This window comes from Sylvia atricapilla, chromosome Z (assembly GCF_009819655.1).
Source record: "Sylvia atricapilla isolate bSylAtr1 chromosome Z, bSylAtr1.pri, whole genome shotgun sequence".
Taxonomy (NCBI): domain Eukaryota; kingdom Metazoa; phylum Chordata; class Aves; order Passeriformes; family Sylviidae; genus Sylvia; species Sylvia atricapilla.
The window spans coordinates 11,686,045-11,700,047 of NC_089174.1; the positions used below are offsets into that span (position 1 = coordinate 11,686,045).

At 39.3% G+C, this 14,003-nt stretch overlaps 1 protein-coding gene across 10 annotated transcripts in view; it reads right to left on the reverse strand.

The window, feature by feature from the left end:
- Positions 1-1,358: 1,358 nt before the first annotated feature.
- Positions 1,359-14,003, reverse strand: part of SSBP2 (single stranded DNA binding protein 2) — a 135,567-nt gene continuing 122,922 nt past the window's right edge. For all 10 annotated transcript variants that reach the window (XR_010745844.1, XM_066339397.1, XM_066339393.1 and 7 more), the window contains one exon: positions 1,359-13,914. Coding sequence is in view for 9 of the 10 variants with exons in the window: in XM_066339393.1 (XP_066195490.1) it covers positions 13,885-13,914 (30 nt within the window). In the remaining variant the exon portion in view is untranslated. The remainder of the gene's footprint in view (positions 13,915-14,003) is intronic.

Below are 14,003 nucleotides of genomic sequence, written 5' to 3' on the forward strand. Positions count from 1 at the left end.
GAGACACCTTGGCTTTGCTACCTGAAGAGGGTCTGTAAAAGGTTTGCACCCAGTGTTTCCTCCTTCCTCAACTGTTCAATCCAGATGATAAAAATTCAAATTACTGGTTTCTCACACTGTGGCTCCTAGATGCTAGAAGAAAAAGTCTGTAAACAGAACTGAACATTTTCCTATAAAAAACCCCAAACCCTTAACTTGCATTTTTCCTGCCTAGGCCAGTAATTTGTAAATTTGTTTTCAGGTTTATCTTGTCATGCTTGGGCATTCTCTAAGATAATGCTGGTTGTTGTTCTTCCATGGGCAGCTTTTGCACCTCTGTTACACACAGTCCCAAGTGCCTGGCTTGTTATGGATCTCTTGTTAGCTGCGAGATGAGGAGCTACAAAGCTGCTGGAATCACAGCGGGGCAAAGTAAAATCGAAATCTGCTCACATGAAAAACCTGCAGTGTGGGGGGAACACGTGCTTGGGATGAGAGGAAAGAGAAGCAGCTGGAGCAAGGGAAAGCTTTTGTTTCAAAATCACACCTCTAATCTGCACGTAGCTCTTGGCCTTCAGGGAAGGAGGTCATTCACGGGGTGTCCTTTAGGGAACAGGGATACAAATAAACAGTGCCCATGGCAGAGACACACCTGAGCAGTGAGGCCAGAGAACTCTAAAATGAGCTTTCCCAAATGATTCTCTGCTTTCACAAGCTGCATTTCCTCTGCCCTCCAGCTACAGGAGATAGAAGCTAAAGTAGTGTAAATGGACTGCAAAGGAACCACCGAGGCTGACTCCTGTAGTTTCTTACAGTCTCCATTGGATTAAAACAGTGTTTTACAGCTTTCGGTGCTCAGGTAATACCTGCCAAGTCGGTACTGTTTTCCTTTCACTGCTGAAAAAGAGAAATTAGGCTGCTGGCCCCCGTTCAGAGAGGAGATCTGTGCTTTTCTATACTTTCCCTCTTGAAATTTACCTTCTGTAGCACAGCTACAAGCAGCACCTGTGACATCATTGAGGTAGCTGGACCTAAGGCAGCCTTTGTGGAAGCATCTTTGTGCATCTTTTTCAGTTTATAAATGATGATCTCAGCCTTAGATGTGAATAAATCTTCTGTAAAGTAAAGCCATTAGAGCTAAGAAGAAGGGTTCCAAAATGCATTGTTTTGGGAACATTTTAAATAAGGATGTCAGCTACTGCAGTATAGAGCTGTGCATTTCTGTAGACAGCATACTTCTACATTCTAGAAACAAATGTATTACTGCCTGAAGTTATAAATGTTTTATGTAGGCTTCTTTTATAACCCTAGTTATTTATGGAAAAAAGGTGTTAAATTGCGGGGTTTTTTTGGGACACGGCTTGTGAAAATACAACTACTTCTTGTAAAATGAAACTTTATTCTAAAATGTATCCAAAATTGCAAGACACAAGCACCATTAAACAGATAAATAGACATATATTTATGTACAGAGAGCATCAAAACACAAAACAATTGTTAATATAATTCTTATACCATTTTAATGAGTATCCATCAATAAAACTTTACAATTTAAAGGAGACTTTTCAGTTGCAAAACAGTTGTAAAATCATATGTATAAATTATGTTTACTACAATTCCAATAACAGAGGCAAAGTAAAATACAAAAATAATAATCAATACTGCAAATTCAAATACAAACCCCAAAAGTAATGCTGCACAGGTACATATGTACACTGGATGAATTCATGCAGCCAGGCAGTGCAACAAATTAACTGCTGAGTTTAACTTATCACAAAATGGAATCACCATGTCATCGGCAACGGAAGAAAATATAATTTTGTAATAAATCATAGTGCATTTTGAAGTTAGACTTTATAAAATGATTGTTGAGTGATATACTTCTAATATTCCCCATGTGATCTGAGATCCCCCCAACTCCTTTTTTCACAAAATAAAATACAAATGACAAAAGCTAAAAACCCCACTGTAGAACAGAGTCTGATGTACTGGTACCATCTTGAACATATTTGTTTTAATTCTCGGTATCAGACTTGTTTGCAAGTGTCCATGTCCACAGGGACACACGTTTTTCCTTGCTACCAGAAGTAAATCTTTCACGCTCCAATGCTATCTCTATAAACTGCATCTCACACGATGCTTAGACTGCACTAGTTTGAAGAGACACAGCTGAGCCTTGAAAAAAGAACCCTTAAATCCCTATGAAGCACAGAGAGAGTAAATGGAGGATAGAGAGACCTCATTATTCCTGAAGCTCCTATCCCTAATTGCTTTAATTACATAAACAGAGATTAACATAAGAGGCTTTTATGGCTTGGGTGAAATTTCTGCTAATTTGCTGGGCAAGTGCGAAGCCTGTGTCTCTCCACAGGGCTTTGCCTTTCACAGTGCAGAGGGCTACAGACTCTTTTGGTTGGTGAAAGGAAGCCTCAGGTAACTATATAGAAAAATACCTCTGCAGTGAAAATGTGGTAAAGAAACAAAAAATCAAAACCTCTGGAAAACTGTGACTTCTTGTGTAACAAAAACATGGCTGTCACCTTTCAGGTCTGTGTTGGTTGGTATAGCATGAACACGTAGATAAAACTGGTTAAGTGTCAAAATTATATGAGATACAATTACACAGTCTGACACTTTTTTCCTTAAAATCTTAAGCGATAAGCACGCTCAGTGTTTTCACTAGGAAATTACTGCTAAAATGCTACATTTCGTTGCTGAAAAGACATTTATAGCAGCCTGTAAACTACTGAAGAGTTGCTCCCTGCATCCCTTGTGCTTCCAAAACCCCCTTTCGAGCCATCAGTAATTTCTGAGTTAATGGGAGTTTTGAGCAAAAAAGGGATGCAGAAAACCACCTGTATTGGGTAAATAATGTTGCAATTTATACAGCAGCTCTTCAGATTTTCCAACATGCAAACACGTGTAGAGAGAAGCTAAGAGACAGCATGCACTGCAGTGTTATGTCATTGTGCTTATGTCTGCTGAGGGCAGTATGGCATTTTCACTCAGAAAAACAGAAATGTTAGCCCCAGAAGACTAAAAGAGCCAATATTAATGAAGCCATCAGCTACCATTGTAGTAAAGAACACCCCAAAAGAGGGAGGAAGTTTGTCTGCTTGTAGCATATATATACTGAAGCTGAAGAGAATTACAAAGGCACAATACAAGCCTATATTTCTGGTAAATTACATATATTCATAAATTTCTGCTCATACCACCTCAAGATAGTGAATGGTACAATAATAACTGAAGGTACAAATGTTAATTGAAAGTGAAGCTCTACAAATAAAGGACTGTTGGAGAACACAGCTCATTACTTGCTACATTTCTACTCTTCCCAGGTGGTGAGCATATCCACCTTTCCTTCACTGCCTGACAACAACCTGGTGACCCAGTGAGAAAACTGGAACACTGTCAGATGACAGACAGGCTTTATGCACCTGAAAAGTTGTCAGTGAGTGGCTGCCATGACAGTATTTCCCACTGCCTTACCTTTGGCTCAGAATTCACAGAGAAACCAGGAACAGCAACTGGAAATTCATACCCATTTTCATGCAGAGCTGACGCTGAGATAATCCATGAAGGTAGCATTTTGGTTAACTTCAGCACTCAAAAATATTGAACAGCAGAGCAGGAATTGTACCAGCTCATCATAATTAACAAATCTCAATTTTTCTATTCATAGCTACACAAGATCTCTGTCATTTCCAACAGTGAATGACTCACATCTTAGGAAATAAAGTGAATGGATCAACATCGCTCTAGTTAAACTCATAAAAAGTGACCTTACTTTGTATGATGTAATTACAGGGCAACTGTGGAGGCTACTGCCGTCCCAACCCAGCTTTGAGAACGTGGATGCTTGATGAAGGTGAAAGGTGTGGCTACAACATTTGAGTTTTAACCTTGAGCTGTTCCTCAGCTTACCACAACAACTGGCACAGCTGCTGTTCAGGATTTTGTACCAGCAGATAATGGAGGAAGGTATCAAGGGGAACTAGAGGAGGAACCTGCTGGAAGCAAACTCTGCTAACCCACAGTAACACTGCCTGCAAATCTGCTCTATCTGACATGAGATATTCCTTTATCTCTAAACCACCACCCCAAATCTCAACAAGTTTATCGCCAAGTTTCCCTCCAAAAAACCTATAATTAACTGCCATTACTACTTATATTCTCACAATCCTCAGTCAGGACCTCCTAAATTTGTTCCTTAAAGCTCTCAGGAAAGAATCTTTAGGCCACACCTGGAAAGTATGAACATTAATACCTTAGTTATAAGCTCACTGCCAAACTTAAAAGCTGCATATGCTATTGCTGGTGTTGACTGATCTATGCAATGGTTTCTCCCTGTGTTTCTTCCAATGAAAATCAGTGCAGGTAACAAGGAAGCCCACTTAACAAATAAAGGTAAGGATTCCTAGGCAGGGGCAATTCCCCTAGAAATGTTCCAACAAGTTGCAAGTTCAAGCTACAGGTGTTCATTAAAATTGAAGTCAAAATAAAGAAAATAGCACTACAGGGCAGAAATCTCATGCTTGAGACTGAATTCAGAAAGTCATCTGTAAGTCACTTGGATTCAGGTTCAAAGGAGCTGCGTTATTCTTGCCCATTCCAAGCTCAAATAAATACATTTTTGTGTAGAGGTGTGAGAAGCCAATTGTACACACTTGGATTCATCCCACCTAATTTCAGATGTTAATCAGCGGTGATGGCAAATGATGCCATAATGCAATCTTCCAGAGGCATCTCCACTGGTGTCTGTCCTCTGATTTACACATGGGACCCAGGATGGTAATTTCTGGCCAGCTGAAATTAGGGCAGGATGAATCAGGCCACAGTGTGGAGCGGAAACAAGTCTGATGTGGTGGCACAGTATCACCATGACAATCCAGTCAGTCACAGCCCTGTCTGAGGCTCCAAGCCAGACACGCTTTGGGTCAGTGACCCACACCATCCGTGCCTTTGCAGCTCACGGTCTGTTAAGGAGCTCGTCACACATTAAACAGTGAGGCTTGAGTTCATGACGATCCCCCAAAGCAGGACCCAGAGCCGCTTGGGATGGGAGCGCTGCCAGGCAGCTCTGGTGCACAGGGACTGCAGCCCCCTAGACATCCCAGAGGCTGCCATGGAGAGTTACACACAAGGTCTGGAGGGGTTTGCAGCTGGAGTGGTTACTCATCCTAACATAACATGCACACATATCCATGTATCCATGGTGCTGTGGGAGTTCTGCATCCCCACGCCCTGGCTACGGCATGGGCTGGCTCTTTGCAGGAGCTGTCGGTAATGAGGATGAAGCATACACTGAGGAGAAATACAGCGTTCTGAAACACACATTTGTGAGATCCCCAATAGTATCAATAGTAACAATTAAGGTCAGAGGCAGTATCAAGTTTTGCATGCACTTTCTACATTAATATTTATATAGACAAGTTTTATTCTTGCTGGTTTGCAAAATTACTGAGGTTTTCTCTACTTCCAGAGACTGGAACATTGAACATTAGTTTCACTTATGATGTTGAAAGTTATTTTTTGTCTAAAATACATCTACAAATACTTGGAATTACGGGACTGGGATTGTTGTTCTCTGCAAAGGGCTGAAGTAACTGTAGAAATATTTTTTGATCTTAGAAATACAGGGAATTTATCTACAAATTGGACTGTAAGCACAAAGAACACTTATTGCAAGTTCTCAAAGTCTTACATGAAAGGGTAAAGGTGCAAAGTCATTAAGACTGCCTTGATTCTAAAGATTAGCCTACTCATTTAACTAAACTATTAATAGAAACACAGAATTCAAAATAATCCAAGTAATAATCCCCTTCAACTTTCCAAGCTTCTTCACTTTTCCCATCGTCTTTCAGACTAGACAGGACTTGAAATTCTGAAGTCAGAAACCAGCAAAGAACACACAGACATTTTCAGGTCTTTGTTGTAAATCATAAAATACTGTAAAAAAGAATGCAGAATCCCAGAATTCATGTTATTTTTCTCTCTCAGTAACCAGACAGAGTTCAAATCTCCTTAAAACACCACCTCAGGTAAAGCCTGTGGTGGGTGGGAATGAGGACACAACACAGAAGCAGCGCTGTGCCTCCCATATGCCCTTAGAGATGGGCTTCTATCTTGGCACTGCTGCAGTTTTTGGGGAATAAAAAAGACAGCACTCACACATCTGTGTAAGACAGCAGCCTGCCCAGGTGGTGTGCCTGGGGCACCCCTTTGCCAGGGGGCACTGCACAGGTATGACACCTCTCAGGTGTGCAGGCACAGGCACCTGGGATGCCACAAAACCTGCAGATGCCTGCTCAAATCCAACTCCAAGCTCTTGGAAAAGGATATGAACTGGGTTGAATTATCTTACATTACATTTAATATTCTTGTAAATGGCTTATAGATCTGCTGCTTGAAATAAATTCTGAAACCACTAAGCGTGCTTAAGAGAGCTTCAACTCTATGTGGACAGAGAGTTCAGAGGATAGAACAAGGACTGTTGCAGTATATAATACACATGGCTGTACAGTCAAACGCCACCTCTTGCTTCAAAACAAGAATTTACAGTAGCAAGCAGTGGTGGCAGGTTTTCTTACACAAAACCTACAGGAATTTACAGGATATGCATGGATCACCAAGGTTATAACACCAGCAGTAGACAACACGGAGTATCTTGTGCAATGTGAACAAAGATGACAGTAGTTTACCAATGCTGTAAGTAATTCACATAAATATGCTAACCCACCAGCTAACAAATCTTCCTCCTCTTCCCACCAGAACCAGAAGATGTGTGTACAGCAATCCATTAAAAAAAGTGGTTGTTTTTTGTGGTTTTAGCCAAACATGCACAAAATAGATGCACTCCAAGGGGATACTTGTGGGAAAAAAACCAAAACAACAAACCCTCAAAACTGGTGTCAAGCACACGCAGCAATTGGATTCACACTTCTCAAACAGCCATGACAGAGCAAAAGTTTATTGTATGAATGCTTTTTGTCCTGGAAAAATAATAATATAAAAATTCACTTGATTTTTAACTAACAGAAAACTCCAGCTTTACTCACACCATCCTTCCATGTTTCTAATTTCAGCCCTACTTTAGGAATTTGTGCTGTCTTCCTTATCCATTAATGTAAATTCAAATCAAATCAAAACTACAACATAATCAGAAAAAATAAAAAGAGACTAAAAAATGAAAATGAAAATAGCTTATACCTGCTTTTGGATGTTATGTTTATTTACAAAAATTTAGTAATGCCACTTTGCTTTTCCACTAAACGACTGGATGTGCTCCTTCCCTCTGTTACAGACAGTTTTAGTAAATTTCTACCTCAATTAAATATATCCTGTGTTTGGGATTTTACTTTCCTCCAATCTGCATGACAAGAATCAGCTTTTCTTTCAAGGTATTTTCTGCCATTGTTAGGAACCATCTTGTCTAATTTGTGAGTATACAGGATGCTAATTTTGCTGATGTCAAGTCGTGAGAGTTCTCAGGATGCTGCAGTGCCACTCCTTATCTGGTGTTATACTCAATTTCTCTCTAATGAAATAAACTCTCCATAGCAGGGGTCTAGTTACAGATGTGAACAACTTCTTGCATGTTTGTTGGGCAAAATGCTCTTATTTTTGTGCAAAGGTCTGGCACAATACATTTAATGGAGAAGTCCAAGTGAGAGAGGGTAAAACAACAGATTAAAACAACAGAAATAAAGCCTAAAATATCCAGTTCATCCAGTTGACAATTTGACTCCTCAGGATCAGAGCAGTTGTTCCACAATGATAATTTTTCCCATCAAAAGCAATTACTGATGATTTCAGTATCTCTTGTAATAGCCCTAACTCTTAGACTGTACAGCTATTTCCTAGTTCACCCAGGCTATTGATAACACATCATCTTTCAAAATCCCCACATTTTGTGCTGTTTCCCTACAAAAACTGATGCTAAAACCGCCAGAACTTTCTCTCAGCAAAATCTAGCCTCTTGTCTCAGCATTGTAAAATCTTTAAAGGATCCCCAGAACCTAATGGCAAGAAGAGTTGTGCAAGTTCTCAAGAGAACAGCGAGGTAGCAAACAAACACCTTGTTTCTGGTGGATAATTGCCCAGTCCTGAGCCACCTGACCCTGGGAACAAGCCTGCTCAACCACTCGGTCACTCTTCTGAGACCACAGAACCCTGAATCATCTGTAAGACACGCTAAAAACACTGACCAGGCAAATTAAACCACTATTTGCGATTTAGGCTTTGTACAAGGTCACACACAAATCAAATATCAAGCAGAACACTTTTGGGGACGTGGAAGGAGTTTTCAACATGAAATCAAGCTGTATTATTTATAGCAATTAGCCAGCAAATCTCTTTTTGATCTGATTTTTCAAAACCATGTCTTTCAGCAAATATTTACAATGCTGAACAAAAGTAAAGAAAAAAAGAAGGTGAATTTCTTTTCCTCTCTCCATTTCTTTTGCACACAGAACTGAAATAGTGACTAGAAAGTGACCATTTCAAATTATAACCGAAACCTGCATTTATTAAATTTGAAAACATGTACCCAAGAAAACCTTTATACATTTTAATGGCAAGTTTTCCTATTACATGAGAGGCCTTCTTACACATTTTAAGCTTAAATGATGACCAGCAACCAAACAGAAGTTTGGACTAAAACTGCAAAGCTGTTGGCTGTGTTGGGAAACTATGGCTGTTGAGGGAAACTATGGCTGCACAACTGAAAACAAGATGGAAGAACAAATTCACAAAAATAGTTCATGTAATAGTGAACAAAGCTCTAATAAAGAAAGAAACAGAAGAAAGCCAAATCTGCTCTGCATGTCAGTACTATTGATACATAAATATGCTCCTGCACTGGTAAAATCTGTAAAACAATGTCTGCTTAGGAAAGACTTAATTTGAGCTCTAGATTATCCATGTTCAAGCATGGGTTTAGATTATTACAGTCCCACTTTTTTAATTTCCTGAAGGATACTACCTGTGTTCTTAGATCTGTTTAAAATTAGCTATGTGCAGGCTCAATTTCAAATCAAGGTGAAGCTGTTGGCAGGATCGGAATTTTTATGTGCTGAGTAGATGATCCATTTATTTTTTCTAGATTTGGTACTGTAATTTGTTTCCAACATGTAGACACTATACAAGAGTGCATTCAAAGCAGTATTTTAAACTCTTTTTTCTCATTTTTCAGGTTGAAACATAATTTTGGTAATTTCAACAGACCCTCTGTATTTTGCTCTATGTACTCAGTTTTTACGTCTGCCAAATAATGTTACACCACAGGTAAGTTATATATTTGACCCAGGCTAGGGTGAAATCCTACCCACAAAATGACCTTATGTGAATGGTTTCATCAAAGTTTCAGCAGAACTGACACAAGCAGCAGTTCATAGAACCGTTCCAATAATATCTGAAAAGTAGAGCAAGCTGCATTCAGCAAAATTTAAACCTAACTAATTTATTTGTGAATTTTCGCAGTTGTTTTGAATCACTAAATCATGAATTGGATCCTCAATGTGAGATAACGGTGTTGAAATAGTTTATAGAGGTTTATATGAAATATGTGCTTTGTCAGGATTCCCATCCTTAAGGCCTGAGCAAACTCAAGTGTGTCTGTGACAGCACCCACAGTTATATCACCACTTATAGTGAATAAAGAAAGATAGATTTACCTGTACTTTTTACATCATTAAGGTATATTTTATATTTTTCAAATGCAAATGTGTAGAGTCAAATACTGAAGAATCCAGTCCATACTTAGCCACAACAAAAACAATGGATCAGAGCTGACCAAGAATAGGGGAAAACACTTAATAATTAACTGATTCAGAAACAGAAACCTGCGCAACATGTATCAGCTGAAAAGTAATTTTGAATAAAGTGATCAACACTAAATATCACAACAGCTGGTCCCTCATTAAATCTAATTCCAAATCATCTGAACTTTCAGTATTGTACTTGCTAGCCACAGGACAGAGGAAAATTCAATTGGTTTTAGGCAGTTCAAGAAGCTGTCCTTTGATGCATCCTTAAAGAAGCAAACTTCTATTAACTTCTTACCAAGTGAAATTATTTAAAATAAATGATTAGCCTATATATTTCTCATTGAGTATTCCTGTTGGAAGGGAAAGGAACAGCTGGATGTCCTGTGACAAAGAACATTTAATCCTACATTATGGGGAAAGGGCTGAAAGCCTGAATGCTGTTACTGTCTCTGAACCTGTGACAGGTTAGGTGGCCAAGACTCTGCAACCACAGGGCTTCCAAATAAAAACCAGAATTTCTGGGGGGTGGGAGTGCAACTGCAGATTTCATCATTCTCAGAGAATTAGGGAAATAATTTAATCCCCACATGCAAATATCCAGGTATTTTGTTAATGCATGCCAGGCCACGTGTTTTACCTGTGATTCAGATAGCTTCTTCCTCGCCTCAAACCCTGTTCTTGCTTACATAAGACTTAGACATAGCAATAAAATCTAGGTGACATGGAGGATACATCTGGATCTGAATGCTCCTTTCCATAGGTTTAAGTGGCAGGTAAGACCCTGGTTTCACTGTGAAGATCACATGTGAATCCAGTTTCAGCTGATTTCCACAAAGCTGGAATATTTGCAAGAGTTCTCACAGCATAAGAGGTCCCTTACTCTCCATTTCTGCTACTATAAGATTTAATCACTTTTGTATTGTAAAAGGCTTACTTTAATTTTTCCTGAAAGAATAATTTACAGAATCACCTTTATTTATTTCTGTACTAAAGAGCAAGATCTATCTAAAAACCCAGGGTGAGAAGATCAACCCTGCACTACTTGAAAAAAAATTCCTACCAGAGCTAGACAAGTTCTGACATTATTAACAGTGCTGTTGCATAAGGACAGAACCAAACAGAAGTTACTTTGCTCCTGGTATCTGGAGCATAAAAAATGTAAGTGGGAGCAAAGACTGAGTGCCTGGGAATAGTCTTTCTTCTCATATTGATACTCCAGATACCATGAAAATCCTACAAGGATTTGTAAGCAAAAGAAAAATGAACAAGCAAAAAGCCCTGTGCAAATTAAGAAAAAAAAATAACCCAAAGGTGTAATTTTGAAGTTAAGTAATTAACACATAAGACTGTTTTCTAATGGTTCAGCTGCTGAACCTGGCCTCTCTAGGAGTCTGGCTGAAGCTGGGTAAAGCCTTGGACAAAGCATTTGTGACATCAGCTGCTGACTGTGGGGCTATGTGAGCATGAGAAATGCAGGACACAGGGACTAAATTATGTCCTGAAAGGACATTATGCTCTTGTATAGAAGTGAGGATAATGTGTTTTAATAATGATATACAATCTGTGTCATCAGTTCCACGCACAGGTTTAATGGTCAGACTTCTATCCTTCCAAGGTGCCTAACAACTCACTGACCTAGGAATGGGCTTTGGCAGTTGATGCATTGTTCCCACCTACCACAGTCCATCACCAGTGATGCCATCTGACTGAAACTGGGCCAGAAAGAGCCCTCAGTTCCCTGGAAGGCTACCAAAATAATACAGGTGGCAAACATAGGCTGCAAGAACACCTGGACTCTGGGTGTAATAGGGACACACCAGTGGTGTTAGTGACAATAGCAAAGGGTCTGAGGAAGTTACACCTGATTTTGTTTTTGTGACGCAAGCTAATAGCAGGGTCTTCCAGCATCTTTGGAGACAGCAACAAAGTGTTTCCCAAAGAGAAGCAAATGAATGTGTCCTTCATAATCAATATGAATACAGTCTACAAAACCATATAATGACTACCTAGGTCATGTTTACATCTAATCAAGTAGCTAATACTAAAAAGTAATGCTAACAAAATCTTTGATACTTCAACAGAATTTTAATCCTCTGAGACTTTAATTTTTGAATAGCCCTAACAGGAGAGTAAAGTGTTAAATCTTTATATTTCCATATAGTATACACATATAATATATGGAAATAAAAATGAGTTAAGAGATTGTAGTATTCCTTACACATCCTGTTACGTTCAGCTACCATCACAAGCCCAGCACATATGTTCCTTTATCACAAGTTCATGAAAGAAAATCCCCTTGCATATGGACATACCACATACCAGAACTGCTCCTCCTCTGCAAGTGGCTCTTCTGGATTTAAGTCCAAGGAGAGGGATTTGCTGTTTGTGGCATGAATTTCTGCTGAGCCACTTTGTGCCTGCACTGCTGATCATCAGCCTTTCTATCACTACAAACTGAAAACCTTTGTTTTCTTGAGGGAGCTGAAAATCATCAGGAACTAAGTAAATGTACCATAATCTTTGTTTCAGAGCTCTACCTGAAGATAAATGGGAAATGCTTCCAGAAGCGATTCCTTTAGGCCTTTTACTGCATTCTGTCCCCAGCTTTCATACCTAACTGTATGTCCTCCTTATAAAAGGGCCCAGACCTTTGCTCCTCTTCTGTTCATGGCAAAAAGTAACACTGTCACAACAAGGCTAGTAGTCATAAAAAGTTTACTGTGGCATTTTGGCTCAAAAAAAAGAAAAAGAAAGAAAGAAAGAAAGAAAGAGAGAAAGAGAGAGAGAAAGAGAGAAAGAGAGAAAGAGAGAAAGAGAGAAAGGAAGAAAGGAAGGAAGGAAGGAAGGAAGGAAGGAAGGAAGGAAGGAAGGAAGGAAGGAAGGAAGGAAGGAAGGAAGGAAGGAAGGAAGGAAGGAAGGAAGGAAGGAAGGAAGGAAGGAAGGAAGGCTGCTGACTGGAAAGTTTTGTGGGAATTAATTTTAGCAGATATGGCAGAAAACACACACCCAAGCAGCAGGGTGACCTGATTTTCTAAATGGGCTTGGGAAATACTGTTTATAATTAGGAACACGGATTGCTCATATTTGTTTGAGAATCACTGAAAATGGGAAACATAATTGTAAGTTGTTAGAAAATGTTTTGGTGATAAGCACTCTACTGTATTTCCAATAACGACCACCCCTACAGAAGACCATGCTAAATAGAAAACTCAATTCCAAGGGCAAGAGAAGCCCTGACACTTTATTGCTAGATTCTATAGCAATTGGAGCTCACTTACAGTAACCTTATAGTACTCTATATAAACTGAGAAGCTTGTATCAAATTCAGGCTTCCATTTAAAATAGATATTGCAGATATTAGGCTTCAATTAAAGAAGAAAAATAACCTTCAGTGCTTTTTTTTTTCTCTTAAAGGCAAAGTATCAAAAAAAAAATCCCCAAACTAGGTGGAAGTTATTACATTTCTCCATAAAATTAAGATGAGCTTTCTTCTATTTCTTGAGATAGTAAACTTGTGATTCACAGAATAGCTGGTATCAAACACAAGGTAATGAAAGCTCGTAGAAGCAATTTTATTCCTATCCATAATGGCAGACACTAACAAAATCAAAAGAATTTATCCTTTGAGTTCAACTTAAAAAATAACTTATAAAGCAGTGATATATGCAACATAAAACAGTTCAGGAGGGGAGAGGGAAAGCAAATTTTAATAATTAAAATGTAAACGTGAAAGGAAAAAAAAGAAATGGAATAAAAGTCCCTACTTCTGATTTCTACATAAGATGTCATGTGATCCTATTTTACAGTGTCCTGGGGTCTGTGTGTGTGTGTGTGTTTGGTGTGTCACACACACACACCCCATGCCGACCCACACATGTACACACACAGACAGGCGCTTGCAGCTCCACCTTGGGCACTTCTCTCATGTCACTCCTTACAGTTGTCTCAAGCATGTTTGGGACCCACTTTCTTGACAAAATGGGGGAGATGGTAGAAAAGAAAAAAAATGGGTGGGTCTGATTGTGTCTGAGATCCTTTAGTTAAACTGTACACTGGGATGAATAATTTTCTTCTTCAGTAGCTCTCTGGAGAGGGCCAACTCACTGTGGTCTTCATGGCGACACTTGTGAACGGGTCACACACTCATTGTCATGCTAGGGGAGTACTGGAAAAGAGGAATCCACATTTTAACAAACATTTAAGCCCCCCAACCCCAGGTAGCTACATCCACACCTGGACTGCAGCAATGGGTTC